The 26,500-nt window shown below is 42.9% G+C and overlaps 1 protein-coding gene across 4 annotated transcripts in view; it reads right to left on the bottom strand.

Annotated features, from left to right (window-relative positions):
* Window positions 1–2,470: 2,470 nt before the first annotated feature.
* SLC66A2 (solute carrier family 66 member 2) overlaps window positions 2,471–26,500 on the bottom strand; it is a 73,491-nt gene continuing 49,461 nt past the window's right edge. For all 4 annotated transcript variants that reach the window (XM_051798930.1, XM_051798932.1, XM_051798933.1 and 1 more), the window contains 2 exons: window positions 23,264–23,480; window positions 2,471–5,273 (listed from right to left, as the gene is read on the bottom strand). In XM_051798930.1, coding sequence (XP_051654890.1) covers window positions 5,066–5,273; window positions 23,264–23,480 — 425 coding nt within the window. In that variant the 3' untranslated portion in view covers window positions 2,471–5,065. The remainder of the gene's footprint in view (window positions 5,274–23,263; window positions 23,481–26,500) is intronic.

Genomic DNA, 26,500 nt, shown 5'->3' with positions numbered 1-26,500 from the left:
AGTGTTGGTTTTGTTGTGTATGGTGGTTGTTTTTCTTTCACACAGCACGTAGATGATTATGGTCATTTATCTCTAGCTATAATAACTATAATAAATGCCACACATGTCTACACATATACCAATGCCAGCGGGTAGTTATACTTGTTTCACTGAACAACCTAGTGCTTCATGATTGTAGAACACCAGTTTTGCCCCAAGGAAAAAGAAAAAAAGAAAAGGAAAAAAAAATTCCTGTCTCTCATATGGGACAGAGATTCACAACACATGTGAGCAAAGCTGCCTCTTCTACATGTCCACCTTGGTGACAACATGCATGGACCTGGACCTACAAATTCTGGTAGCTGGCAACAATAATCACCTAAAAACCATGACTGTGAGAGTTAAGGATGCATTAACCGGTAAAGGGACAGAGTTAAAGGGAATGGCACAAAGTCAAACACAACTTTGCTCATACAGCACATGTGCACAGCCATCTCCTACCTCATAGCAACTTCAATTAAACACTAGTCATAAAAAACCATTGACACTGGTATTATCCCCTCTGCTGCAAGCTGGACAGAAGTTGCTGTCTCACAGTGATGAGGCCAGAATGGGCACAGGCTATGGCAGCCTCACAGCAGATGCTTCAGGGAGGCAAAGCATCCTTGGCTCTCCCTGGCTCTCCCTACGAGCCACAGCCTTAGAAGGCTATGAAGCCTTGGGCTGGAAAATGACAGAGGCTCATGGAAGAGCTGATGGATAGAGAAATCCAGCATGATTCTGCTAGCCCATATGAGGCTGAGCAAAGCCCCTTAGTTTCATAGCACAGCTAAGCCAGCACCTACAAGAGCCAAATCCACATAAGCTGGGACACCGAAGGGGCAGGGACAGAGATCTGAAGTCCTAAGTCTGTGTTTGCTATCAGGGCACTTCCAAATGCTGGCATCCACTGGGGGACTGGCTGCTCTACAAGGCTGTTTACAGGGAAACCTGCCCCTGCTCCAGGACACATTTTGTTCTAGTCCCTGTCTCTTATTTACTGCTGTTGCCACAGGCATCCGGGCAGTCTGTTTATTTATTGGCATATTGTTGACTTACACATTAATGCCTGCTTTGTCACAGAAAGCCTCCAATAAAGCTACAGTTGTCAGTCAGGTCCTTGAACCCTGCTTGGCTCTCAAGAGTGAGTCTGATCACAACCATATTTAACAAACAGAACTTGTGGGCCAACTTTTATTACCCAGTGCCAAATGTGAGCTTTATTTTTTGTCTTAAAATGTTTTTAAATTGCACCTAACTCCATGCATCCCAAACATCTAACCATGAAATCTCTTCCTGTATGGAACTGCAGTGCAGAGCACTATCTGCTGTGCACAGCCAAGGGAGAGATTTGCCTGAGGGTGGCCAGGCCCAGCACAGCCAGCAGGACATGGGCCGGGCTGCTGCAGTGTCCAGAGATGGGGTTCCCTGTTGTTTCATTTAGGGACAGCCCCACCACTGGCTTCCCACCAGTAAGCCAGAACAGCAGCTAGTAACACCAGTGCTATTTGGGACAGATGGTGCAGCCACTGTGAGTAATGAGCAGGCTCAGCCATTGTGGGAACTCTGTGGGTTATTGTCTCCACTGCCAGCAGAGTGTTAACACAACTAGCAGGTTTTACTCCCCATCCTCATTGTCCTCCTCTTTTTCTCCCCACTTTGCTGATTTACCTAACTTTGCCCTTCAGGTCTTGATTTTCCTTCATTTCCTTCCCTCTGGGAGTCTCTCCCTTCAGCCCCTTATTTGAGCAAGCTCAGTCTCTCCCACCTCTCTCCTTCTGCCCTTCCTGACCTTCTCTCCTGTGCCTCCAACCATCTTTCCTCCTCAAGTCTTCTTCTCCAGCTTCCACAGCCATTGCACATAGCAACAGCAAAACCACCTCCCCATGCCAGAGCAGCTGAACAGCCTGCAACAGCAGCCTGGCAAGATCCAGAAGGTACACAGTGGCCACAAGGTTGGTCCTGACAGTTTTGGCTCATTTTTCCATTCTGAATCAACAGGGAGGGTGGCCAAGACTCCTCTTGGGACAGTAGTTGGCCATGAGATGAACGCTCATCTTCCTCCTCATCTTCTGTGCTGCAGAAGAGGCTGCAAAGAGCATGTCCCCCATCTGTGTCCCATCTTCAATCTCGCATATTTTCATGAAATGGTTTTTTTTAAAGCTACCTAATAATCTGTTAGTAAATTTGTTTTTACTATGAGCATCCCAAGAAGAAATGAGTTATGTGGTCACGAGGGTTAAGTTTACCTATGGAAGAGCAGGGGACAGAAATCCAGAATCCCTGTTGTGCATCATGGCCTCAGGACAATTTATGCCTTGTGCTCACCCACTCATCAGAGGGGAAAAGCAAACAAATTATTCCTACCTGACAGTGCTGTAGACAAGATGAATTATAGTAAGAGGTAAGAAGCACACATTTTGTACCTGAACAAAACAAAGCAACACTGCAATTTATATATAATAGGTAATTTTTATTTAAAAAAAACATTGCAACTGACAGAAAAAATAAACTCCATGAAATGTGCCATACATTCAAAGAGATGTATTTAAAGTAATTGATTTCTTATTCTCTGAGGTGATCATGGATACAGATACTTCCTGACAATTAGAGAACAAAACCGAAGTTCTGTAACACTTTGTCCCTAAAGTACCTTGCAAGATGAAGTTAAAGAGTTCCTGGCCAAGAGTCCTACCTTGCTAAATGCCACATACAGAAGATGACTCAGACATGGTTTCACTGGCTTCTCTTCCAGCATTTGCAGCTCTGGTGTGAATGAGTCTGGTCTGCAGAGCTTGCTGGCTTGGGTATTGATGACAGACTCAAGAATCTGCCCAAGGAAGAGTCCCAAAAGGAAAAAACAGAAGTTGTTATATCCTCAGTAATATCTGTAGTTCAAAGCCAAAGGGGTGGCCAAAAGTGTGCATTCCCAGGTGAAGCTACAACATACAGAAGTATGTTTCTTACAAACCATTAATTTCTTACATCCCCGTTTCACAGAATATTAGAAAAGGACCACCACGTACAAAAATCTTACCATTACAAGTTATTAAAAAAACCCTTCAGACCATTAAAACACACAAGAAAGTGTTTGTTTGCAAACAGTAGAAATACAATCCTCATTAAAGCAGCATACTGAAGAAGCCAGTTGTTAAGTAAGTTTTCAATTAAAAAAGACAAAAGCCCAGATGTTCCTGTAACACAACCAGAACATTGGAGAAGAAAGAGGAACAAAACATTCATAGTCTGCCATGTCGAGTACATTGTCTTTGTAAGGTCACTTCAGGCCTAAAAGAGTATGGTATTGAACAAAGAGCGTGGAGTCAGTGCCTGGGCAGAGGGTGATTCCCCTCCACTGGACAGTTTGCCAGAGATGAAAACAGTCCAGACTCAAATTGTGAGGTTCCCAAATAAAGCACAGTAGGGGAAGTATCTGATTTATACACTGAAGTTATCAAACCTCAGACTTGCTGCCATCAGTAAGAAAACATAAACTTTTGGGCTATTCTCGGAAAAAAATGTGATTCTGAAAAATCTATGCCAGCTCTAACATCCCTCCTGTGGTCAGACAGGACTCACTGGGCAGGGGGAGGAAGCCTCATGAAGAAGGAAGCAGCAGAGGCATAGCTGTTCCTGGGACTAAGGGTCTCACTGTGGCCACCTCATACCACCTGGGGCGGTTTCATGACTTCAGCTGGCAGAAGCCCAGAGCTCAGTCACAGTCCCCTGTGGGCCCACACCACCTGCAGCTGCTGGTGACACGCAGCTCTCAGAAAGAGCACGGTGACCTAACAGTCATTAGAGACATCATCTACATAAACTTTGCTCTTTCAGCTTTTTCAGTCCCTCTGTCTAAGTACAGCCTGCTGATTCTTCCAAGAGCCTAAAAGTTCACAACAGTAAAATGAAAATGTGGACTCCTTCCTTGCTGGGTCAATGCAGGAAACACCCCAAAACATAAACTGGTTCTTGTTTAGCATTAAACAACATGAACGTGAATCTCAGCCTCAACAAATCAAGCTGTCAGGTGCTAGTCCTACTCCACAGGATACAGCTTTTTCTGTGTCTCAAACTTTTCAATATCTGAGCCAATGGAAGTGGACCTGCTTCTACCTTTGTGGTTCAATTGCCATCTAGAAATACTGGCTTGGCAATACTGGCAACACACATCTGCTGGGCCCTTGGTTTGTGAAAGTCATCCTATAGACCAGCTCTGTCCTGTGTACAGCCACAGGGGCAGTGCTGCCCCCCAAGTGCAAGATGGGCTATTCCCAAACCCCATCATTTCAAAGCATGACTACCTAAGTTACCTGCAGTCTCCTGCTGGCTCCTCCTTTTGGCTGACCACTTGACTGGCTGTGCCAGCACCATCATGGCTCCAGCATCATCCATACTCAGGCCCCCTTCATCACCTCCTTAATGTGCCCTCCTGCCACACTGATCCTGCAGTGGGGTTGAACACCTGCTCACTTTTTAGCATGTTGATGACCAGCTCATTTCTGGCTGCTCACCTCTTTGCAGGGCCTCCTGCCCTCACCTTCTCTGTCACCGGACACCCTTACAGAGAAAAGAGAAAGCTCCTGGATTTGCTCTTCTTCCTCCATCGTGGAGATACTGAATGCTAGTATATGCCACAAACTTCCTGCCAATATACAGACTTTATATTATATAAATAGGTAAAAGTTCAGACAAAATATCCTATAATTTCTGTGGTGTAACATTTTTAAATAGCATTAAAAACACAAACCATCCAGCCCTTGTGATTAAATATACAAACATTTGTGAGTTGATAAGGCTCATAGGTACGTATGCAAAAATAAAGTGCCCCTCCCCCCACCAAGAACAGTTCTGTACAGCTAAGTCTGAAAACAGAGCGAGCAAGTTATTTAAAATAAAACTTCCTGAGCTGGAAGTGCAGCCAGGTTTTCAACCCTTGTTCTCTTTTCTGCTTTCAACTCAGCAACCCCAGAGTATTTACAAGTGGAAGAGGAGCTGCCATGGCTGACTCCACAGCGCTGTTGACCTGCAACCTGTCCAGCTAAGTTCCTCACAGGGCCTTGGTGCTGGCTGGGTGTGCAGTGTGGGACACAGGTTTCTGAGGGTAGTAGCTGTACAAGTAAACCTGCAACAGGATAGCGATGTCCACAAAAACCTGCAGGAGTCCACAGATGGAGAACTGGAAAGGGGCCTGATTCAGGATGAAGTAAACAGTCTTGAATGTGTCCCCACTGGTCCACATCAGCACCATCTTGATGCTGAAAGACAGAAAGGAAGAGAAGAGTATTTACTGAGAAGAACTTCGCTTCAAATTAGACCTGCTGTGTCAGAGGATCCCCCTTTTTCAGCAAGGCTTTATACTCAACAGTGGGTTGGGACTCCCCTCACATGGGCAGACAGCATGCCTAGTCAAGACATGCAGCACTGTACCTGGAAGGGAGCATCAAATTCTCTACTCCACAAACTGCAGCACTCTTATCTCAGCAATTACAGCTCCAAATACCTGTAGCTATGAAGGTACCCAACATTTTAAAATAGCCAGCTAGGACATTTGACTCAGTGGTGCTCTGTAAACATGACTGCCACATGCTGACAGCATGGACCATAAACCAAAGTAGTACAGCACATGGAAAACAATAGCAATTCACCCCAGCAGTTACTTCTTGTGCGTGCCATTCTGTGCTCAAGCAAGGTGAGGTAACACACAGACTCGCTCCCTCATGCATGCACACCTTTTTACAGTCTGCTGAAACAAACACTTCTGGTAGATAGAAGAAACCACTCCCTATTGCAGAAAATGCAAACCCAAAATAAGTAGAAATACAGATTATCCAGTAATACAGAAAGAGGAGAAACAACGTGCCTGCAGCTGTTACTGGAAGGATGAACATCACTAGGGATTTTTATCAAGGACACAGATCAAGAGCAATGCTCTTAATAGCCTTCCTTGCTTTCATTTTGCTATACTGCTGAGCCATCCCGTGTCCTGCAGTCCAGCTTCTGCTCCCCCACATCGGGAGAAACTCTGGGGAATAGAAGTGAGTTCAAACAGACCGAATTTTTTTCAGTGTCCTCAACAAAATGCAAATAACCAAACCTTGAAGGCTGTTTCTGAGCTTCATGCACTTTATCAGGAGAGCTTTTTAAGCAGCTGCATAAGCGGCAGTGGACAAAAGCTTTGTAGTTCACAGTATGAGCACTGCGCATGATTCGTCATAATTACAAGCAATTACATTTTGCCAGCACAGACTCCAATTCATCAAACACCGTCAGGTCCATGCAGCAGGGTAGGACTTTATGTTCATTTTTCAAGCATTCAGGCAGGAGTTAGCACAATTCGTATTTTGGACAGAAGCACACAATGCTATATTGCAAGCCAAATGCTGCAGTCCACTCTATCCCCATATGGGAAGGGTGGCCAAGAGCATCAGTTTATACAGCCCCATTGCACTACGGAAACAAGAGCTTTTTTGTAACTCAGGTCATGCAGCTGAGAGCATAAAACAAGTCCACAACTGGGACCTTCCAAAGAGTCTCTGTCTAGAAGTGCAAGCAAGGACATAGGGTTGAGTGAGCAGCCATTCCCCACCCAAGGTCATTCTAAAAATGTAAATAAATAATCAGAAAAGGAAAACAACTGCTGAACCCACAATATCATTTGTGCTTGGTGCAAACAGCATGCACCACCTGCCCTGTGCACATTCCCAGTCACTCCAAGTCACCTCACTTCACACTTAGAGGAGCTTTATAGACGCAGGCAGTGGTTGGGACTGAGATTTTAATCAGGAAGGGCAATAAGCGCCGAGGGTAATAAAACTGGCACCTTGCTTGCTGGCAGCAAACTTTCCTCCTCCTCTGATTTTAAGCTCCTCAGTGTTTGCTGGGCAACTGGTCACAATTTAATCGTGAATCTGTCCTGGCATGGCTGGGGACCCTCACTAAAAGCACATGCCCAACCTGGCCAATAAAACCAACTGCTCACTGTTGACAGATAGGCAATTCAGGGATGCCATGGAACAGCTGAATGGGAATTTAACATGCAAAGGATATTTGTCACATATTCCCCATGGAGAAAGCTAGCTGGCTTTTTTAAGTGATCCTACAGCGCAGTGCAGATGTGGAGAACAAGATATACACTGTCAGAAAATGTACAGCCCACAAAAGAGTTAACCCCCACAAAGAAAGAATAATCAATCACTGAGGGAAACCTTACGGACACCTGCGGTTCAGCAGCATCACAGGAGCCAAGCACACCTCCAGCCATGTCACGTGCTGTGCCAAGTTTGCCAAAGCAATTCTGGGTTTTGCTAGGAAGCCACCTGTGAACTCAACATTCTGCAGTACTGGCTGGGTAACTTGGGGCATGCTCCAACAGCCTTTGATGTTTCAGAGTCCCACTCTTCAGGTCATACGCCTGACACTCAAGGAATCATCATCATGCCTGGAGTTCTCTATAGGACATGACAATGCTCTACACACAGGAAAAACTCAACTTGACCTTGGCAAAACTGATTTTAAAAAATGCAACAGATAGTTTAAAGAGCTACCACCACTGGCCTGCCACTGAGCCAAAAAATATACATCCTCCTCTGTCCAGTAGCTTAGATAAAACAGCAGAGAAAACCTGCCAATCACCAAGGTACTATAAAATTGAAAAAAAAAGACAAAAAAACAAACCGAAAACACTTGATGTCCCACAAAACTTCGTACTGCAGCTGCACCAAGGTTCTCAGAGCGCAGGGCTGATGCAAATCAGTGACCGTGGGAGTGCCAGTTGCTCTCCAGAGGAGAGAGAGGGACTGAACAAAAGGGACATGTCCAGCACAGATCGAAAGGTGTGTGGGGTAACCACTAACCACTTGGTAAGGAAATGGGGACAGACACGCAAGACGTGAGACAAGGCAATGAAGATCCACAGAGAAAAGCCAAGGAGACATCAGAGAAGTCAAAAGGTTGGTCAGATGAGAACAGGACAGAAAAAAGAGACTAGAGCAGGACAGGGAATGACAGGAACGGAAAGAGAAATGGGAACATGGTACACAAGTCCTTGGAAACAATCTGATTTTGGGATGGACAGACAGAGGACTAGAACCAGAGACAAGGGTGTTCAGGGTTGTATTGGGTTTGCGTGGCAAGGTTTTGGTAGTGGGTGGGGGAGGAGGGGCTACAAAGCACCCTCTCTAATTAAGTATGTGTCTCATTCCTCCACTGCCCACCCCAGGGAGGGGAAAAGCTACTGCTGTTGGCTCTCTCCCCTCTCAACCAGAACCCATTTACACACACAGCCTGAAAGTTTCAGCTCACTGAGAAACCCATCAAGTGTCCATGTGGCATCTGATGGGGAATAGAGCTACCCCTGCCCCACTACCACATCACAGCTCCATGCTTCAGGAGGTTGGGAGACCGGGGTGAATGAAGTTTACACCATCAACATGACTTCTGTCAGGTCCTCATTTCCAGAGGCTCAGTACAGTAATGGTCCTCTCCCCCTATCTGGGCTTTGCAATTGCTTTGTCCTTGCTGCATACGCAATGTCACTCACAACAACGCAATGGTGCATGCATGACTACGCGTGATGGATCGCATGGATACACCATCACTGTTCTCATACTTCCAGCCATCATGGTACTTCAGGATGCCACGTGGCAGAGAGAAGCCAGTTTTTGTCCACAGCTTCTCAACTTCACCCAGTCACTTGGGGAAGAGAGGCAGTTCTTGTATTATTCTCATTTTCCACTAGACAGCTTTCCAGCCACTCTTCCCCCAGCCTGTGGCGCTGCATGGGGTTGTTGTGACCTAAGTGCAGGACTTGGCATTTGGTCTTGTTGAGCCTCGTACAACTGGCCTCAGCCCATCAACCTTTGCAGTGCTGTGTGCCAGGTGCTGGGAGCTGGCAGGTCACAGGTTACTGGTGCACGTCTGGCCCTTGGCCTCACAATGTGAGAGAAAATGCTGCGTTGTCAACACAGATGAGGCAGTCAGGGCCCACCACCAAGACCACCTGAGACTGGACAGTCCAGCACAAAGAGGCTGCATGCAGCAAAAATGTCCCAACCTATCTCACAAAGACCAACTTCATGCTCTCTCTTCCTGACATCTGCGAAGTCACACAAATGAAGCTGTTCTGTGCAGCACTGGCTACACAGCAAAGCAGAATTTAGGAGTAAATACACAGGTATCTTTCCTGAAATAGCCCAAAGCTAAGCTGGGGAGATGTGGAAGGCAGGAAATGCTCACCTTGTTCATATGGAGGATATGGTCTATTAGGACAGCACAACTGCTCTTAGTGCAAGTGAGCGAGCAGGTTAGAGGTGAGCAGCGCCTTAGAGCAACCTGGAGATGCAGAAATAAACAAATGGCAGCATTTGGCTGGGTGACAACAGAGATGCCAACTTGAGAAGCAGGAGGCAGGAACTGTGCTCAAATAGCTGGTATTGCCAGAGGCAGAGGCAGATTTGCAGTAAAAATAGCACTTCCCAGTAATGTAAATCAGTACTGCAGTATCCAATGACAACAAACCTCCTAAAAAGCAAGCGCTTTCCTTACAGCTGAGCTCAACATAAGGAGTTGCTCATGTAGTAGCAGTAAGTGTCAAGTCTTCACAAATTGCAACTGACCACAAAGAGAAAAAGCTGGTATTTTTCAACTGCACTTAAAACCTGAAAGAGCAGTTATTTACTCTGCTGTTGGAACTAAATTCTCAGAGACACCAGCACTGCTGATCAGACACTAGACTAAAGGCGGATTGCTAAATGCCCTACGGCACTGCTGTTGTCTACTACTGGTAGTAGATTTCATAAACATGCTGTATACCCATCTTCATTTGCTAAATAAATAAATGACATGCTGGAAAAAAGCATTCACTTCTCTCATGAAACGATCTGATTCATTCCCATTCCTTGTATGTTGTGTATTGACTTGGAAGTGACAGCAAGTACAGGTAAAACCACCTATCAGTACGTTGTGCCTGCAGTCAGCCAACAAACCATAATTTTTACAAAATACCTCTGGAATTATTTAGATGTAGAAAGAGCTTATAAAGTGCATTCAAAAGAGAAAAAAAATCCAAAACATTTTCCATTGCTTCTCTTTGTGGAACAGTGATAGCAGCCAGATATTTAGGCTCGATCCATCTTATCCAGGACTAACGCTACTCTAATCAAAGCTTTTCAGCATCTTCATTCCCTCTGCTCAAAACCTGGCTGCAACGGCCTCAAGTCTCTGATTTTCTGTCAGTCTTTGCACACAACATTAGCCACTTCTTGGTCATTATGCCTTTCTTCTTCCTTCACCTGAAAGAACAAAACTGACCAAAAAGGAGGATCTTGTAAAAAAAGTATGATATGTGAAGCCCCTCTTCCTCCTCCCAGGTAAACCAGTCTGTTTTAAGACTAGTTGCAACCATCCATCAGAATAGCTTACAAACAGTAGCACACTGGAAGGGCTGCAGAGCAGCAGTCTGAAGAACATGGGCTGGTACTCAGCACAAAACCAACACAAGAAGAAAGACACGGCAGTATTCGCTTCCTGTTTGCACTGTAGATTTTCTCACATCAGTGTTATGACTCTGCATGTTTGCAGCGTAACACACAAACCCAAAAATACCCTGCAAGCTAGAAGACACAGAGAGAATCAGACATTAGACGGTGACTTCCGTTGAGAAATCCTGTAGTGGTTGGACCAGACATTTCAGCACAAATAGCAACAGGAGGTATGTGGTGCCCTGATGTAATTACATCCTGCTACAGTCACAAACGTAGGGCTAATTGTGCTCAGATAGTCAATGAACTCAAAACTCCTAAGTTATTTTTAACAACAGAAAAACTAGTAAAACTTATTGACTGTTATCTACTTTGAAAGTTGCTTCTTTTTTCTTCTTTTTTTTTTTATGTCAGGCAACAGGAACTAAACAGAGAAAGGAACTAAAAAGAGGAGAATTAGCCTGGTCTCTTTTTGTTCAAGAATCAGTGGAAATTCACCACAACTTCCCCTCATCATGGCCAAGTAATAGACCATAACACAGGTTTTCTGAATCAAAAAATCTGATTAGATTGACACAGTTTCAGAGACATTTCTTCATATATTAGCACTTGACTTTCATATATGTTAAAAATAACGACAGTTCTTTAAATGATTGGGGATATAAAAGCAGAATAAAATCACTTAAGAGCTCAAAAGTTCCATCAGGAATAAAGTCCAGCCTGTCAATGAGTATTTTGAATACTGCATTTGGGTTTGGGAAGAGGGGAAGAGGGTACAGAAGGTATCTCTCCTGCAACCTTTTAAGTCGTTACCTCCCACAAGCCATTTGCAGGGGAATGTCTGGAAGAAAAAGCAGATTTGGTTATAACATCCTGACTTTGGAAAACTTTCAGCTCCCATTTGCAGCTCCAAAATAGTCTGCTTAGAAAAGAAAACAAGAATCCGTAACACTTCACTTCAATCAGAGGCTAGCCTGCCTACAGCAGTGAAACACAGACCAGAAAACACAAAACACAAATGCCATGTTATTTATAACACTGCACAAACCAAACAAAAATTAATAAATAGAGCATTTGTTCCTAACAAAATGCCATATGGCTTAACAAAAAAAGGAGTTCTCCTGATGCTAACCAAATTGTTTTAATTTGCCAAAAATTATTAAAAAAAGAAAAAAAAGATGAATAAGAAAACATTGGGATCAGATATCCAAATTGTCTGAAGCTTAAAAATCTGGAAACCCAAAGGCAAGTCTTTCTGTGTGCACAAGCATAGATCTTGTTTTAAATACTGCAAAGCCAGCTGGGAATCCAAGCATGAAACTGTTCACAAGTCCTACGTGCTCTACTCAGTGTGGGTGCCTTACCTCACTTCTCAACAATTCCTCTGAGGCTGGAGCAGCACCAACCACCTCAAGAGAAAGACATTTGTCCAGCCCCATGATACTAGCAGGAGTTAAGAAGAGCATGCAGGAAGAGAGATCCAGCATTTATTCTGGACCTCTGTAACCAAGCTAAAACAGTTGTTATCCATGAAGAATGGATACCACAGTGGGTTGCAATCCAAGAGCAAACTATCTGAAAGTTTCTGTCATTTTCAGGGACTGTACACATCACCGAGGAAAGACGAAATGGAGGATTTCACTCTGCAACATCATGAGGCAAACAAACCCAAAAAGATGTAATTTAACAACAAAGTGTCATGGAAAAATAGGGTATGCGGGTATTTGCCAATTATTTCTCCTCATGAATATCTGTCTTCTAAACTCCCAAGAGTGGCAGCGTGTCACACATTTTGACCCCATGTAGCATACCCATCCAAACCCCAGTATTTGTGAGAACATGTCTGTGAAAGGATAGTCAAGGGGAAACTATAAGACATGCCACACAGGGGTTGGTGGATAGTCCAGGATCACTGGTATGGCCTCTGGCTATTTCAAGCACCTATACCTAAAGTTTAGTTTGTATGGGTCCAAAAACTGGTACACCTTAACAGCTACAAAGTATTTCTAGTACTCTACAACTTATGCTGCTGAAAGAAGGGCAGCAGCTTAAAACACCCAAAGTTCTTGAACGCCCCAAGTTCCATGAAGCAGGTGTGAAAATAAATCTCTTTTGCAGATCAGAGGAAAGACTTGAACCACAAATCACACCAGTGCCCTTCCTACCAGGAGACATGGATGCTGGCCAGACTGTTAAGCTCAGGTCTGCTCAGACATATGGTACAATCATGGATCAGTCAGGCTCTGCTTCTGCTGCTGGTGGACTGGGAAGCTGAGAGACCTGCTGCCATGGCAGGGAGGGGCTTTCCTCAAGTGCCAGGGCAGCAAATCATGCCCTGCACTGCTCGCAGTAATACAGTCAGCTGCCAATGCACTTGGTAGTGTCAATTTAATGAAAATGTGCAGACCACACCTACACTACATCACCCTTCAATCTCACTCATGAAGTTGTTGTTGAGGATCTGTCCCCCCTTCCCTGTCTCTCACTTCCCACTCAAGGCACTACCATCAGTGGAGCTGTAGGCACAGCTGTTGGTTCATGCTGCTCTAGATGCTCTCATGCTGCCCATCTTCTCTCCAGCCACTTGGCACAGCCCATGCACTGAAAAGTGGGTGGTAAAAGGACCATCCCCATGCCCTTGTTGCCATGCAGCTGGCTGGAAGCAAATCCCAGGAAGCAGCACTCCTTACCATGGCTTGCTTCCCTGCTGGGTGAATTGGCCCTCCACATCCCAGCTTTTGCAGCCTGCCTGCTGCCAGGAGGGACATCACTGCTATGTCCTGCAGGGCCAATGCCAAGAGATGGCAACATAATGCCCCCATGTAACACTATTCAGTGTATTTCCTTCTCTTGTTCTAAATAACTTGGGACACATTCGATTTGAAAGGTAATAAAAAGACGTGATAGAATAGAGCTTTGCTTCAGCACAGCTGTGTATGCCAAGGCTCAAATCAACTCTTTTAAATCTTCCTTTCTGCCCTAAACAACAAAGAAATCATCAGGCTCTTCATCCAACTTAACGTGAGGTAATTTGAGTGCATTTTCCCTTCATATGGTAACCAGTACACAGCCTGAGCATACTTCCAGTATTCCAATTCAATAACTGCAATTATCACTTTGGTCAACACACACAAGATAGCAGCCCCAGCTCTAGCATTTACCTTGTTCTAGATGACTAGTGTTCAGTTGTCTTCAAAGACAGTACCCCCAAGGACAAAACTTAATGATATTGCAGTCATCACTTTTCATGAAAAATCACATCCTTCAGTTAGTAAAATGCTCCTTACATTCTAAGAAAACACTGGAGAAATGAAAACCCCAAACACACTAGTGTGTAAAATAAGAGCGATCACTCAGGAACAAAGTCCTGCCTCCCAGTCAGTTTACTGCCTGGAAATAAGGTTAAGATTTTTGCAAGAAACAAAGCTTGTATTCTTCTCCAAAACACCTTAGCATTATAAGGAAATAATGGTGGACCTGGCAGTGTCAGGTTAACAGTTAGACTTGGTGATCTTAGAGGTCTTTTCCACCCTCACCGATTCTATGAAATAACCCCTTGCAAGTCCTAAACGAATGTTAGCAGCTAATTAATTCTTCATATGAAATTCCAGGTTTTCCCTTTTCCTTCCACATACACATGTGCACACAGAGGTACAGAGTTAAGTTAATGGTGACAGTGACACAGCACACACCTGTGTGCTGTTTCTCAAAGCAAGGCCCAGCTGGAAGGCTGTGCTTTATCAGCAGGTGCCACCATAAACCAACCCTTTCTGAGCCACTTCCCACAAGCAGTATTACCACTGACCCACAGTGGTTGCAGAACTTTAAAGTGCTTTAAAGCCATGCTGTAGACAGAACCAAACGCTGTAGGGAGGAAATAAAAGCATCACAATCACGTCCCACACACAGTGGCATGAAACAAATCTTAAAATTTCAACCCAAGCAGGGTCTTTGCAGTTTGACAAGGACAGACATCCCCTAGCTTATCTTCATTGCCAAACTCTTGCAATCTGCCCCTTTGCACACTATGAAACCTGTTCTAGGAAATTCTCTAATACAAGACTTGGTATCTGAAGGGACAAGGCTTCTGCAACTATCCTGAAAGCTTGCCTGACAATGCCAGGACATCTGGCTTGGCATATAATTCCATTCCCTTATGTGATGTGAACATATATCATTCCCAGCCATCCTCCCCAGAACAAATTAAAACCCTGCCTTTGAGCCTTGTTGAAACAGTTTTTTCTGACATCAAGTTTTATTTCTTTCTACATCCCACTCAAGAATGCTACAAGCACTTCCTCCCCTGTCTCAGTTTCTGGGCAGATACTCAGTATGTCAGTCTCTGCACTTCCTATTCTTCTTTTTCCTTGTTCCTCTATGTCTGAGGAGCAGGGGACCAAATGCACCATTACAGGTCACACCTGAAACAGAAAATCTCTGTAGCTGACCCCCCCATGTCTGCCCAACACTCCCATTTTCTATCCGATTCTTCCTACTAGTCTTTCTGGACCAAACTGCAAAGTCACTTTCTGTCCTAAGGTCCTTCAATCTCTTTCTCCTGCTGTTCTGTTTCATCTATTAAGTACTTAAATTACTCACGACTCTGCTCATTTTCAGATCTTCATCACAGTCAGTATTACCATTATGGATATTTGCATCCTTGCATCTCAACCTACATTTCTTCAAACTCAAACCTCAGTTTACTTCCATTCCAAATTTCTAATCCCACTCAGTCCTACTGCACTGAGGGAGACAACTCTGCAACCACATAAGCAGGTACCTTATCCCACTTACACAACTGGTTGTCATGAATTTTGGCAAAACAAAGCAGGTACTGGAATTTCAAGAATTGAGGCACTTTTGTTCCCAAATTTGTTAGGTAACAGAGGAAAAAGACATTTTTAGAAAACTTTCATCTCTCAGGTGCCTTCAAGACAAGCTCAACTCCGACCTTTTGTGCCTTGACCATCCAAAATACCTGGCATGACACTTAATTGCCAGCAAAAAACGGAGTGCCTAATCTTAATGGAATGGCTTTGCAACAAAAGTACAACAAATTTTCTCTTCTAATTCAGATTTTTAGGGCACAGAGAAAAGCACCAGCTGAAGAGAGCACTCATTAAACATGCTGGCAGAGCTTTATTCCCATTACTGTACAGAACCCTTGAACTATTTGTAAAAGATGAATGCTTTTAGTTTGAAGTCATTGGCTTTGAATTTATTTTTTGAACTGATGAGATGAGGTGCCAAGGGAAGAGAAATGAGAAAGAGGTTCAAATATGTGCAAGAGCTTTAGCAGTCCACACTGTGCTACAATCTTAGGGATGCTTAAGGGAAGTAGATACTGCTGCTCACACTGTCAGAAGTGCTGTGAGAGTGAGGGAAGGAAGGTCTCCCTCCTGGATTTTTCCACCTGCCTCTTCCTTCAGTTCCTGAAATTCTCAGATGTGTTGAGTGCACAGGGCACAAAGAACTGTTTTTGGAGCTTCATGCTGTGCTGTTCCAGGTCTTGAGAGAACAGCTCTGGGGAGACACAGCAGGTGAGCAGAGAGGTGAATGAAGTGCTGACCCCAGCAGAGCAACCCAGAGGCCACATATCAGCAGAAAGTCAAGCAGAAAGCGCAGGTCCTTGAACCTGGGGCATCAGTCACAGTCTGCTGTAAGTGAAAAGAGGGTCTGAAAAAGAGGAGAGAATCCATTTGCTTCCTGGGATCAGAACAAGATTGTTTCAGTCTATCTGTTCACATACTAACAGACTGTGCTCATCCTGAGTGCACTGACACCAAGTTTGTTTACTTTCCTGATGTAGTAACACCTCCAAGGGAGAAGAAACTAGAAATCTTCTGAGGACTACAGACTACTTTCTTCAGTCTCTTAACTTTGAAACAGGCAGATTCAGGAATGGAATCTGATCTTCCTGGTGTCTATTAGAACCACTAATGAAAAGGTTAAGAGAGAAGAGAAGCTGTTAGCAGTTAAGCCTTACAGTTGTACAAAAACCTGGTCCATCCAGTCATGAAAATTGTTTACTAACTACTCCCCAAACTCTTGCAAACTTGCATGTGTATGCAAAGTCCAGAAATGAGAAACCTCAGAATATCTTATATAAAGGCTACAATAAAGGACAATATCAAGCAGCTAATTAGTGCCACAGTAGTGGGAAAAGGAAATGTCATCAAAGCAAAACGATGAAATAAGTATAACTTCCCCGAAAAATTGTATGAATGCTGCCTGGAGCCTCAGAAGCAATGACAACAATTTTTGTAGACCCACAGATAAAACTGAGGATCTGAGTAGAAAGAAAGAGTATTTAGGAAGACAAAAAAAGACAATCACAGCAGACAGGAATGTAAATGATAAGTACAGTTTAAAACAGGCAATTTGTAAGCACAGTGACAGACAGTTTTCATTAACTTAGTTCAATAGGGAAAGCAGTGAAAGGAAGTAATGGGCCATACAATGTAAAGTACAAACCCCTTTTAAGTAGTGCTAATAACTTTACATTTACCCATTACATTCTGGCTCACGCTTAAGACCTTGATTTTTCTATTTGCCAGGGTCCCAGATTTACCTTTTAGTTCCTAATTAGTCCCTTGAGAACTACTTTCGCTTTTATAAATTAGTCCCTTATGATTGTCTACACAATGCTTTCTGCAGTGAAAATCTGCTTCTTATTGGGTCAGATGATCTGAATCCACAAAGCTATTTTGGCAGGTTTTTGTTTGTTTCTTTGTTTTTAACTAAAATGGCCCTCAAGTCCAATCCCCTTCTTCCACCTTCTCTGTTTTGTGTGTTTAATATATAAAACAGCTGCTATTTTAACAGTAGACACTGTTTAATCAGCACCTGGAGGCTACAACTCCAAAGTCTGAGAGAAACAGACTCTCTCTATTCAGCATCTTCCTTGATGTCCAGACTGGACACAATGTACCACTAACTCAGATCACCACTCTACTGTCTGTTTTGTGTATGTGGCATACTCAGAAAAAGAAATCTCTCACATAGGCATCCATTATCCCTACTCCTATTTCTTTTGGTCTGATCCATGCAATTTCTGAGGAAAAAACCCATACCATTCAATACTGCCATTATCTGCAACATCCTCTTTTAACTTTCCTTCTTTTTAGCATTTTTAAAGTCCTTTTCCAGTTATTTTCTCTCAGTCCTTTACTGAACCTCCCCAAAGCAGCACATATAGGTAACAAAGTTGCCGCAACAGATGTGGATTGTCTCTTAACACCTCTTTTCAATGGAACTAAATTTATTCTTAAGCTAATGCATAGTTGGTGCCTGAGCAGAAACATCCACAACTCTAGTTACTTCTCTCTAGCTGAGGGGTTTGTTTTCTTTTAAATAGTATTACTCCAAAGAAGTAACTCACTGGAGCTGTTTTACTTATTCACAAATAAAAAATTCCCTGAGGCTAAAAAATCCCAAGAAACCACAGCAGTGGCATTTTTAGAGCACTTGCCCAATCTCCTTAAACCTCAAATCTCACTAGAGGAGGTGGCCAGACATTGGTTAGTCACTCCTGACTAAAGCCTTTTACATCTGTTCACCACAGCACCTGGCTAATTCAACAGAGGCAGAAAAATCTAGCAGCTTTCATTAATCTTCGCAGCGTTTGAATAAAGCCAGGATTTTTCTCTGGAACAAACACTGTTCTCAGAAGTCAAAAGTTTCTCTAAAAAATGATATAAAGAGCTGCATGTGTCATAAAGGAAAAAGCTGCAGAGCAGTACTTAAATAAAAGACCCCCACAACAAAATTTTGTCTCCCTAAGAAATACTGTCTTCTAGTATTTTTAATATTATCTATAGAGGGGAAAGAGGAAATACTATATTAAATACAGATGTATAATAGAATACATTTAATATAATTTATTTCTTTCAAACTTCTTTACGCCACACTCATTTCACTGGACACATTTCAGATAAACACTTTCTCAGAACTAGCTCACAGTGGCAGTGCACTTTGTAAAACATTTCTGAATGGAAAAAGCATTCTTAAAATTCGCAACTCTGGACTCCAGCAGCTTCTGAGACAAAAAATGCTGATTGTTTCTCCTTTAGTGATTTGTGCTTTTTAAAACAGAATAATCAGTGTGACTGACCCAGTACTGCCACAGGAGGAAGTAAATTAATATTTTCTTTATTTCATAGCACAATAACCTGATTGAATTAAATACTGATTATCCTCATTCAGCCTTTTCAGGCTGGATTTCTCAAGACAGGCTCCTATCAACACACAAGCAGAGTCACTGATTGTGCTGTCTCCAGGCAGTGAAATTTTGAGCCTCTGACCCAACATCAAACAAACATGACAGTGAAAGTTGTGCAGAAAGGAAGTTCCTTTCAAGCAGACTGAAAACAGTCCATGAGCTAGAAGAGAGACATGGAAAACAGCTCGCAGAGGAATGACACAGCCCTTCCCTAGCTGCATCCTTATGACCCTGTAGCTGCACATGCAGCCCTGAGTCAAGCACAGCAAGTGCCCATCTCGTGCCCAGAGTGCAGTCAGAGAAGAGACAACAGCAGACATCAGGACCTCAACAACTGCTGTAAAAGGACCTCACTTTATTGAACCTACGTTTCCAAACTAACAATTGATGAGCACATCCAATGGACTTCTGAAACTTCAAGATATGCAGCCCAGCTCAGGCCTACTGCCAGACCTCTTTCTTAGACCTGAGAAGATTCTGCCATGCAGCAGCTCTGAACTCCAGGCAGTGACTGAAAAGAAACCACTGCTCTATTGGGTTGGAGCAGCAGCTAGCAGTCCAAAAGGTTACTGCCAGGTGACTCTGACAAGCTTTTGCAAAAAACTTTCAATGAAGTTATTTTTTTCTGGAGCAGGGTAGGGCAGCAGACAGGAATGCAATATAACAAACTGTCCTGGAGCAAATGGACCCTTGTGCAGTCCCAGGGTTAACTCATCTTTGTGTAGGACCACACACCTACAGCTTGGTCACAGACTTACAGAACAACAACTTCCATCCTCCTCCTTTGGTGGAAGGAGGCCTGTTGGGATTATGATGAGTACATCATAACATGGTCTGCATGAGCCCAAGTCTCCCTCAGAGGCTCTGCCACCCCTGCATAAAAAGCACACACCCCCCAATACAGGAGCTCCACAAAAGCTGTTGTCCTCACAAGGATGTGACTTTCCCAATGCACTGACCAGCAGGTGTGCACTGACCGCTGTGTGCAGCAATGCTGCTGCCAGATTCAGAGCCAACCTTCTTACCCTCTCCACTGCCTCATGTTAAACACTACCTTTTCTCATGACTGCAGTTTATTAGAAAGAGAAAGTGACTGGGACTCAAGTATCTTAGAAGGAGTGAGGACACAAAGCTAAAATGACAGAATAAATTCTTGTAAGTTTTTTGTCACAAAGCAAAAGCAGTTAGTAATACGAGGAGCATCAGACTCCAGCTGTAGCAAAGTCAGCATCTGTGACTCCTGAAAGATGGGAGAGGGGATGTGTCAAATTTTGAAATATTTTACTACATAATATAAAGAAAATTTACAAGTAATGAGCAATTTTTTAACCTCATAATGCCTTTTTTTCTCATATAACAGGATGCCTCCTATATTCTAAAGCTCTTAAACTTTGAAGCTGCTTTTGTCTTTTTTCCAACATAATCATAATTCTAATCTACCCCAATAATTAAAGTCATTAAATTACTCTTTTACTAGGTGACTTGACAGAACTAGTTTAGTTCTTGAACAGAAATGAAGATTAAGTGATTATTTCTTTGATAGGTATTAACACAATTCATTACAAAAGCCCTTCCGTCAAGGTTAATACCATAATTTATAGAACTATGACTATACTATTTCGGTTGCAACTTTTAAAAAGTACTTAAACACTTGAACAGAGCTCTAAGTTTCCATAAAGTACTAATTCCAAAGGTAATCAGGTGAATTGTCAAAGAGAACATAATGAAAATTTCTGTTCCTTTGACTAGCTTAGTTGTTTACTTAATCATAGGAAAATTTCCGCCTATCAATCATCAGCCCACCAGTACATACTATATGATCTTCCCTCTACAAAAGTTGTTACTCAGCGTGCATCCCCTTTCTGATTTTATTGTTTCCATCTCTTTCCAACTTCTCCTTTGGCCTCCACTCTCTCAGAACAGGGTAGGATGCTACAGGACCTAGTACCCATATTGGTACAAAAAGAGGGAAAATGAGAGAAGGGAGAAATGAAGACATACATAAAAATAAGATATGAGGAGCTCTGATCAGATGTGGCCACCTATTGTAACCTTATTCTCCATTTCTGTAAGTTTACATTTATTAAAGGAATTATTTGCTAAATAGACTTAACATATCAGCTGCTTTGTCCCATTCTGTCCCAGCTCAGAGACAGATGCACGTTACTGCTTTTCTAAGCCAAGCCATGAGGACCTTCAAACAGCCCCTTCTCTGGCAGTAATAAAGGCTGTGATCTTTATCAGGGACACAGACCCCACTCGTGCACCACAAGTGACAGAATTACTGTGGTTTAAGAAGTTACCACCTCCAACCAGGATGTGATGTTTGTCCAAAAGGTCATTAAATACAGCAGCTTAATTCTCATTGCTCTCCCCATTACGTTTAAAGTCACACAGACACTTGAAACTCATCTCTTTTACGTTGCCACTGAGGCTTGCTAAGAGCATGGCTGGCAGCCAGCCATTTTGGCCCAGCTGATGGGCAGAGGATCCCCAGTGTGATTGCTTCTGACAGTGTAACCATCCACATACATCTTATTTGGGCACTGAGCAGTAAATAACTGCACAGAGCAGTGGCCATCAGCTAGTCTCCATCTGGTAAACAGCCATGCAAGTTCACAAACTTAGTCCTAAGAGTAGCCTGGTTGGACTGTTACATGCTCCCTCAGTGCTTCCGTGACTGGGGTGTCTTCTCTGATGTGCTTTTAGACAGAGAAGCAGACACAGGAAGAGAAGTTCAGAGGAAGTTTTTCCAACAGCTCCTTCAACAGAAGGCAATACACCAGCAGAAATCACTCACTCTCACAGCAGGAATAGCCCAGTAATGCTTAAAGACAATCTAGTCAATTAACATTTGCACGGGACTAGAAAATGTATGTGGTACCTGCAACATATATAAAACTGCAATTTTGTCTGAAAAAAAGGAATAGCACTAACATTTGCATCTGCATTTGCATGAACATACTCCAACTGCAGTACATCAGCATAGACCTGTGTATTGTCCCATAAGTCCCCAGGCTCATCGATGTCCAATGCCACAGGAAGTACTGTGTCAGGAGTAGAATCGGAGAGGGGAATGCACTCTGGAAAACCTCTGGGCACAACCGATAAGGAGGGTGGCTATCCTTGACCTGGTTCCGTTCAACAGCAAGGGAACACAAGCTTTTATGCTATTTTATCTTGACTAAACACAGCACTCCTGCCAAACAGTTTTAGATGAGAATTCTGCAATTCTATGCTTAATGCTTTACAAAGAAACTGTTGTTCTGAAGAACAAGGGCTTTTTTTCTCCTTTTGCTAAGTAGCATATACAGGAAATTGGAAAACTGAAACTCAGGTCCCCAGAAAGCAGTTAAGGAAAAGCAAACCACTACCTGGCAGTGGTTATCATAATATGGCATTATGATTCACTGATGAAAAATAGAAAAGGAAAAGTCAAACCAGAGCATAAAGACGGTCTAGTAGGTAAGGTGCCTTCTGGATATCACAGGAACAGAATTTTCCAAGGCAGTGTGTTTATGAAATATACCCCAATATTTTGGAAGTAAATCCTGACTCATTCTGTACCAAAGGGACTCCCACTCAGAAAATGCTTTAAGCATCAAAGTAAATTTCTGACCATTCCCTCAACAACATTTCAAGCTAGAAAAAAACTTCAAACAGCTAGTACAAGCATGCTCAAGCTAAACAAGTAAAGGGAACGATGTGAACAGAGGACAAAATTGCTTTGGTTTGGGTGTGAACTTGCTGTTGTACTTTTTCTACACAGTGCACTTATATACGTACCACAGTGAAGGTTTTCTCCCTCAAAAAACTTTACAAGTTGCCTTTGCAATTTGGAAATCTTAGTGTTATCACTGAGTTATCCAGTAAACAGTATGAAAAGATAATCTAATTTAACACTCCAAGAGTGGGCATAAGATTAAAGTTTTCTGTCCCACACTTTTTTATAAAGGGTTTCCTAGTAATGACTGTAAATGTCTTATTAGAGCTTTCTTAAATGTCAGTTTCAGGCTCTGACACAAAAATAAATACTCATGTTATTTGCTACAAATGTAATAAGGGATTATGAAAAAGTGATGAGTAGATATGTGACAAAAAGTGACGAGCTAATATATGAGTTACACTGACAGTTATTTGCTGCAGGCTCAAAATATTTTCATCCTCTGTATTACTTTTGATATGCATGATCTCTTTAGTCCATTTCTAATTGCCAGTGTAGCACGGCTTGAACTGCAATGTGTTGCTAATGGCAACAGTGGTAGTTTCACATGTTTATTTCACTAAAACCTGTTTCACCTTGGAACTGTCCAGCTGGACTTGGATAATGGGTCAGACCTCAGAGCTGTAAGGGAGCTCCCACTGCCTTCAGCAGTGCTGCACCAGCTCCTAGTGACAGTGTCTACTCTGACAGTTGCCATATTTTCAAGTAAAAATAAGAGACATGACATTGGCCTTCCTGGAGAAGTATTCCAACACTACACAGATAACCTACACGAACACACACACACACACACTTACTTGCTATGTAAGACAAACACCATACCTCATTCCTTCTGTAGATCTGTTCTGGTAGTTGCGGTAGAGCTGGGGAACACCCAGCATGGCCTCGGTGAACACTGCAAGGAAGCCCAGCGTCTCCACAAAGAGAGATGAGTCCAGCCAGAGGTAAGTGATGTAACCAGTCACACCAGTGAAGGTGAGGACACACTGCAGATAGTCTGTAAACTTGCTCCAATGCCAAAAATAGTTCAAGTCAAAATCTGCAACAGAATAGGAATGGAAGAAGAATCAAACATGTTTTCTCAACCAACTCAAAGTTAATCAGGTGGAATTAAGAACAGGGAAGCATGAGGGAGCCACAGTCAGTCTTTGGCCATAGAGCATGGTAGAAAATGAGGGAAATAATTAAAAAAATAAAACCAAACCAACCATCCAAACACTCTCACCAAAAAAAAATCAAACACAAAAACAACAAGAAAAATAAAGAGTCTTGATTTCAAAAACATTTTTTGGGGAGTGTTCAATAAGGAAACAATAAAACGAAGTCTTGCAAACCAACAAAATATTTATAAAAATAACTTTTTAAAAGGAAGCATTTTGAAAATACCTTCATGTATAAAATATGAAGGACTCTGGATACTAAGATCCAGATCTGGATATTAAGGGATGGGGCATCCACAATTGGATACTGGACTCTGGCATAAGAAATGTTTCACAAGAAACTTCACAATACCTAGAACAGGCCCCAAGCACAGCAATATAAGTGTTCTCTCTCTTAGGTCATTATCTCTACCCTCAAACTGCCTCAATCCAAGCTCCTTAGAAGGTCACTTAGAAGTGACCTGAGAAGTTCACAGTTCTGTTCCCTGGTGCTGTGCAGCTATGCAGCTGCCTGTGGTGAAGGGCAAGCTGCCATGTGCAGCTGGTACAGTTTTACTGAGACAGGTACAAGACTGAGGTAAGATTCCCCTCTGGAACAAGGCCTCCCACAGACATCACCAGTTTCCACTCCAAAGGCAAAATGTGCTTTGCTCTCACCTTTGCCATTACCAACGACTGCAGGGTGCACACTCATTTCTACATTCATCAGAACAAAATGCTGCACCACACAACTTCCTCTCTTGAGAGCAGGAGAGAAAAAATGAACCAACCATGGCATTTGCTTGGCACATTAACAGCATACCACTGGAAGATATGCAGCTATCTTACTGATGACTAATAAAATATAAAACCCCATAACCATTGAGTGTATCACAAAATAATAACATCATTTTTAATAATAAGAATGCAACAATAACTGTAGGTGCTGTTCCTGCCTTCCTTTCTTAAAAGCACTTTAAGTTAAAAATACCTACTTCAACCTACTGTTAACTACCAAGATGACGAACCACCGTCCTAACAGGGTTATTACAACCAGCCCAAATATGTGCTACACACATGACTAGAAGATTTTTGTCGCTGCCACCTCAGAAGTAGTGAGAAAGCTACAAAAAAAAGTCCTGTTTCTAATTCAGGCAATGAAGACACTGACCTCCACGGACTAACAGCAAATTCAGTGCAAATGGGAATACAGGCACTTAGCTGCCTAAGGATACATATACACGCCAAATAATAGTTTCGTTCTCTGCATCTTTTCACACCTTCATATAATTATCAGTCTAGCCCTCAGACACTCCTTATTAACTCTTTTTAATACCTAGCAAACTCATTCCTGAGGACACCTACTGACTGCACCCAGCTGAATCATTTTACTTTGCCACACAAAGAGGAAGGCAAAACTGGCCAGGAGCCATACCCAACCTGTAGAATTGTCAGCCACCACCCAGACTGAATGAAAAAAACCGTGGCAAACCCACTGTAAATATAAATGTTGACTTCCAGTATTTTATGGTAGTGGCTCCTCGGCCTCAATAATTCAGGGACGCAAGACACATGGCACATGAGCATCATGCGTTTCTGGAGCTTTGTGAAGGTTTTCCTTTTTGGAGATGAAGGAAGAACAAAACAGAATGAAACAGAAAAAGGAACCACAACCATAAAGGCAGGAAAATCATTATTCAATTTATCTCTATTGCACTTTCTGGAGACAAGGAAAGTCAAGGAGAACCTCTGACAAAGCAGAAGGAATAAGAAACATTCAGAACTCCCATTGCTTTCACTGTGCCTAAGCTACACCTGCACAACATAAAGTAGCAAGGGGTGTAACAGAGTAAATTTACACTACTTTTGCCGGCTTCACCAGCAATAGCAAGCAAATGGCCTGACACTACACACCAAATCTGACACTATGCAACCATTACATTTGCAAGAGATGCTGTCGGGAACAGAGGCCTTTGGGCATACAATGGGACCAGAACAGTGAACAGCAGAAGAAAACGGGATTAAGAGAAAGAAAAGTTGGGGAGGTCTCAGGCCATTTAAAAAAGCAACCTCCAGTGTAGAAAAGGAGAGCTGCTGATGTCTTTTAAGACATAACTGCTTTTACCAGATTATTTCTTCAAACCTTTTGAGATGTGCTCACAGTCTTTAGTTTCTTCACAGACAGCTAAAGCACTGGCTTTCAATCCTCAAGAAGACATGTTTCATTTTACTTCAGAGCTCTCGCATTCAAACATGCTGAGTGTCAAACATGCTGAGTGGAAAACTTGCTTTTACTTTCCAGTAAGTCATTCAACATTGACACAATGTTCAATAGGTCCTATCTCAGACCAACATCTTAAAACCAGCAAACAGTGGCAGCCATAGACAAGAATGCATAGAATCACAGAATCACAGAACGGCTTGGGTTGGAAGGGTCCTTAAAGATCTTCTAGTTCCAACCCCCTGCTATGGGCAGCAACACCTTCCACTAGACCAGTTTACTCAGAGGCCCACTCAACCCGGCCTTGAACACTTCTAGGGATGGAGCATCCACAACTTCTCTGGGCAACCTGTTCCAGTGCTTCACCACCCTCACAGTAAAGATTTTTTCCTAATATCCAATCTAAACCTATTCTCTTTCAATTTGAATCCACTCCCCATCTGTCCTATCACTACATGCCCTTGTAAGAAGTCCCTCTCCATATTTCCTGTAGGCTCCCTTCAGGTACTGGAAGGCCACAATTAGGTCACCCCAAAGCCTCCTCTTTTCCAGGCTGAACAATCCCAATTCTCTCAGCCTTTCCTCATAGCGTATGTGCTCCATCCCTCTAACCATCTTCTGCACTTGCTCCATCAGGTCAATGTCCTTACTGTGCTGAGGGCACATCCTTTCAGACAGTTCCAGCCCTAGAAGAGACCA

Source organism: Manacus candei, unplaced genomic scaffold (assembly GCF_025592945.1).
Source record: "Manacus candei isolate 608988 ecotype Guabito, Panama unplaced genomic scaffold, ASM2559294v1 h1tg000049l, whole genome shotgun sequence".
NCBI classification, from domain to species: Eukaryota; Metazoa; Chordata; class Aves; order Passeriformes; family Pipridae; genus Manacus; species Manacus candei.
Note: the sequence above shows the minus strand (reverse complement) of the source record. Positions and strands in the feature narration are given on the sequence as shown.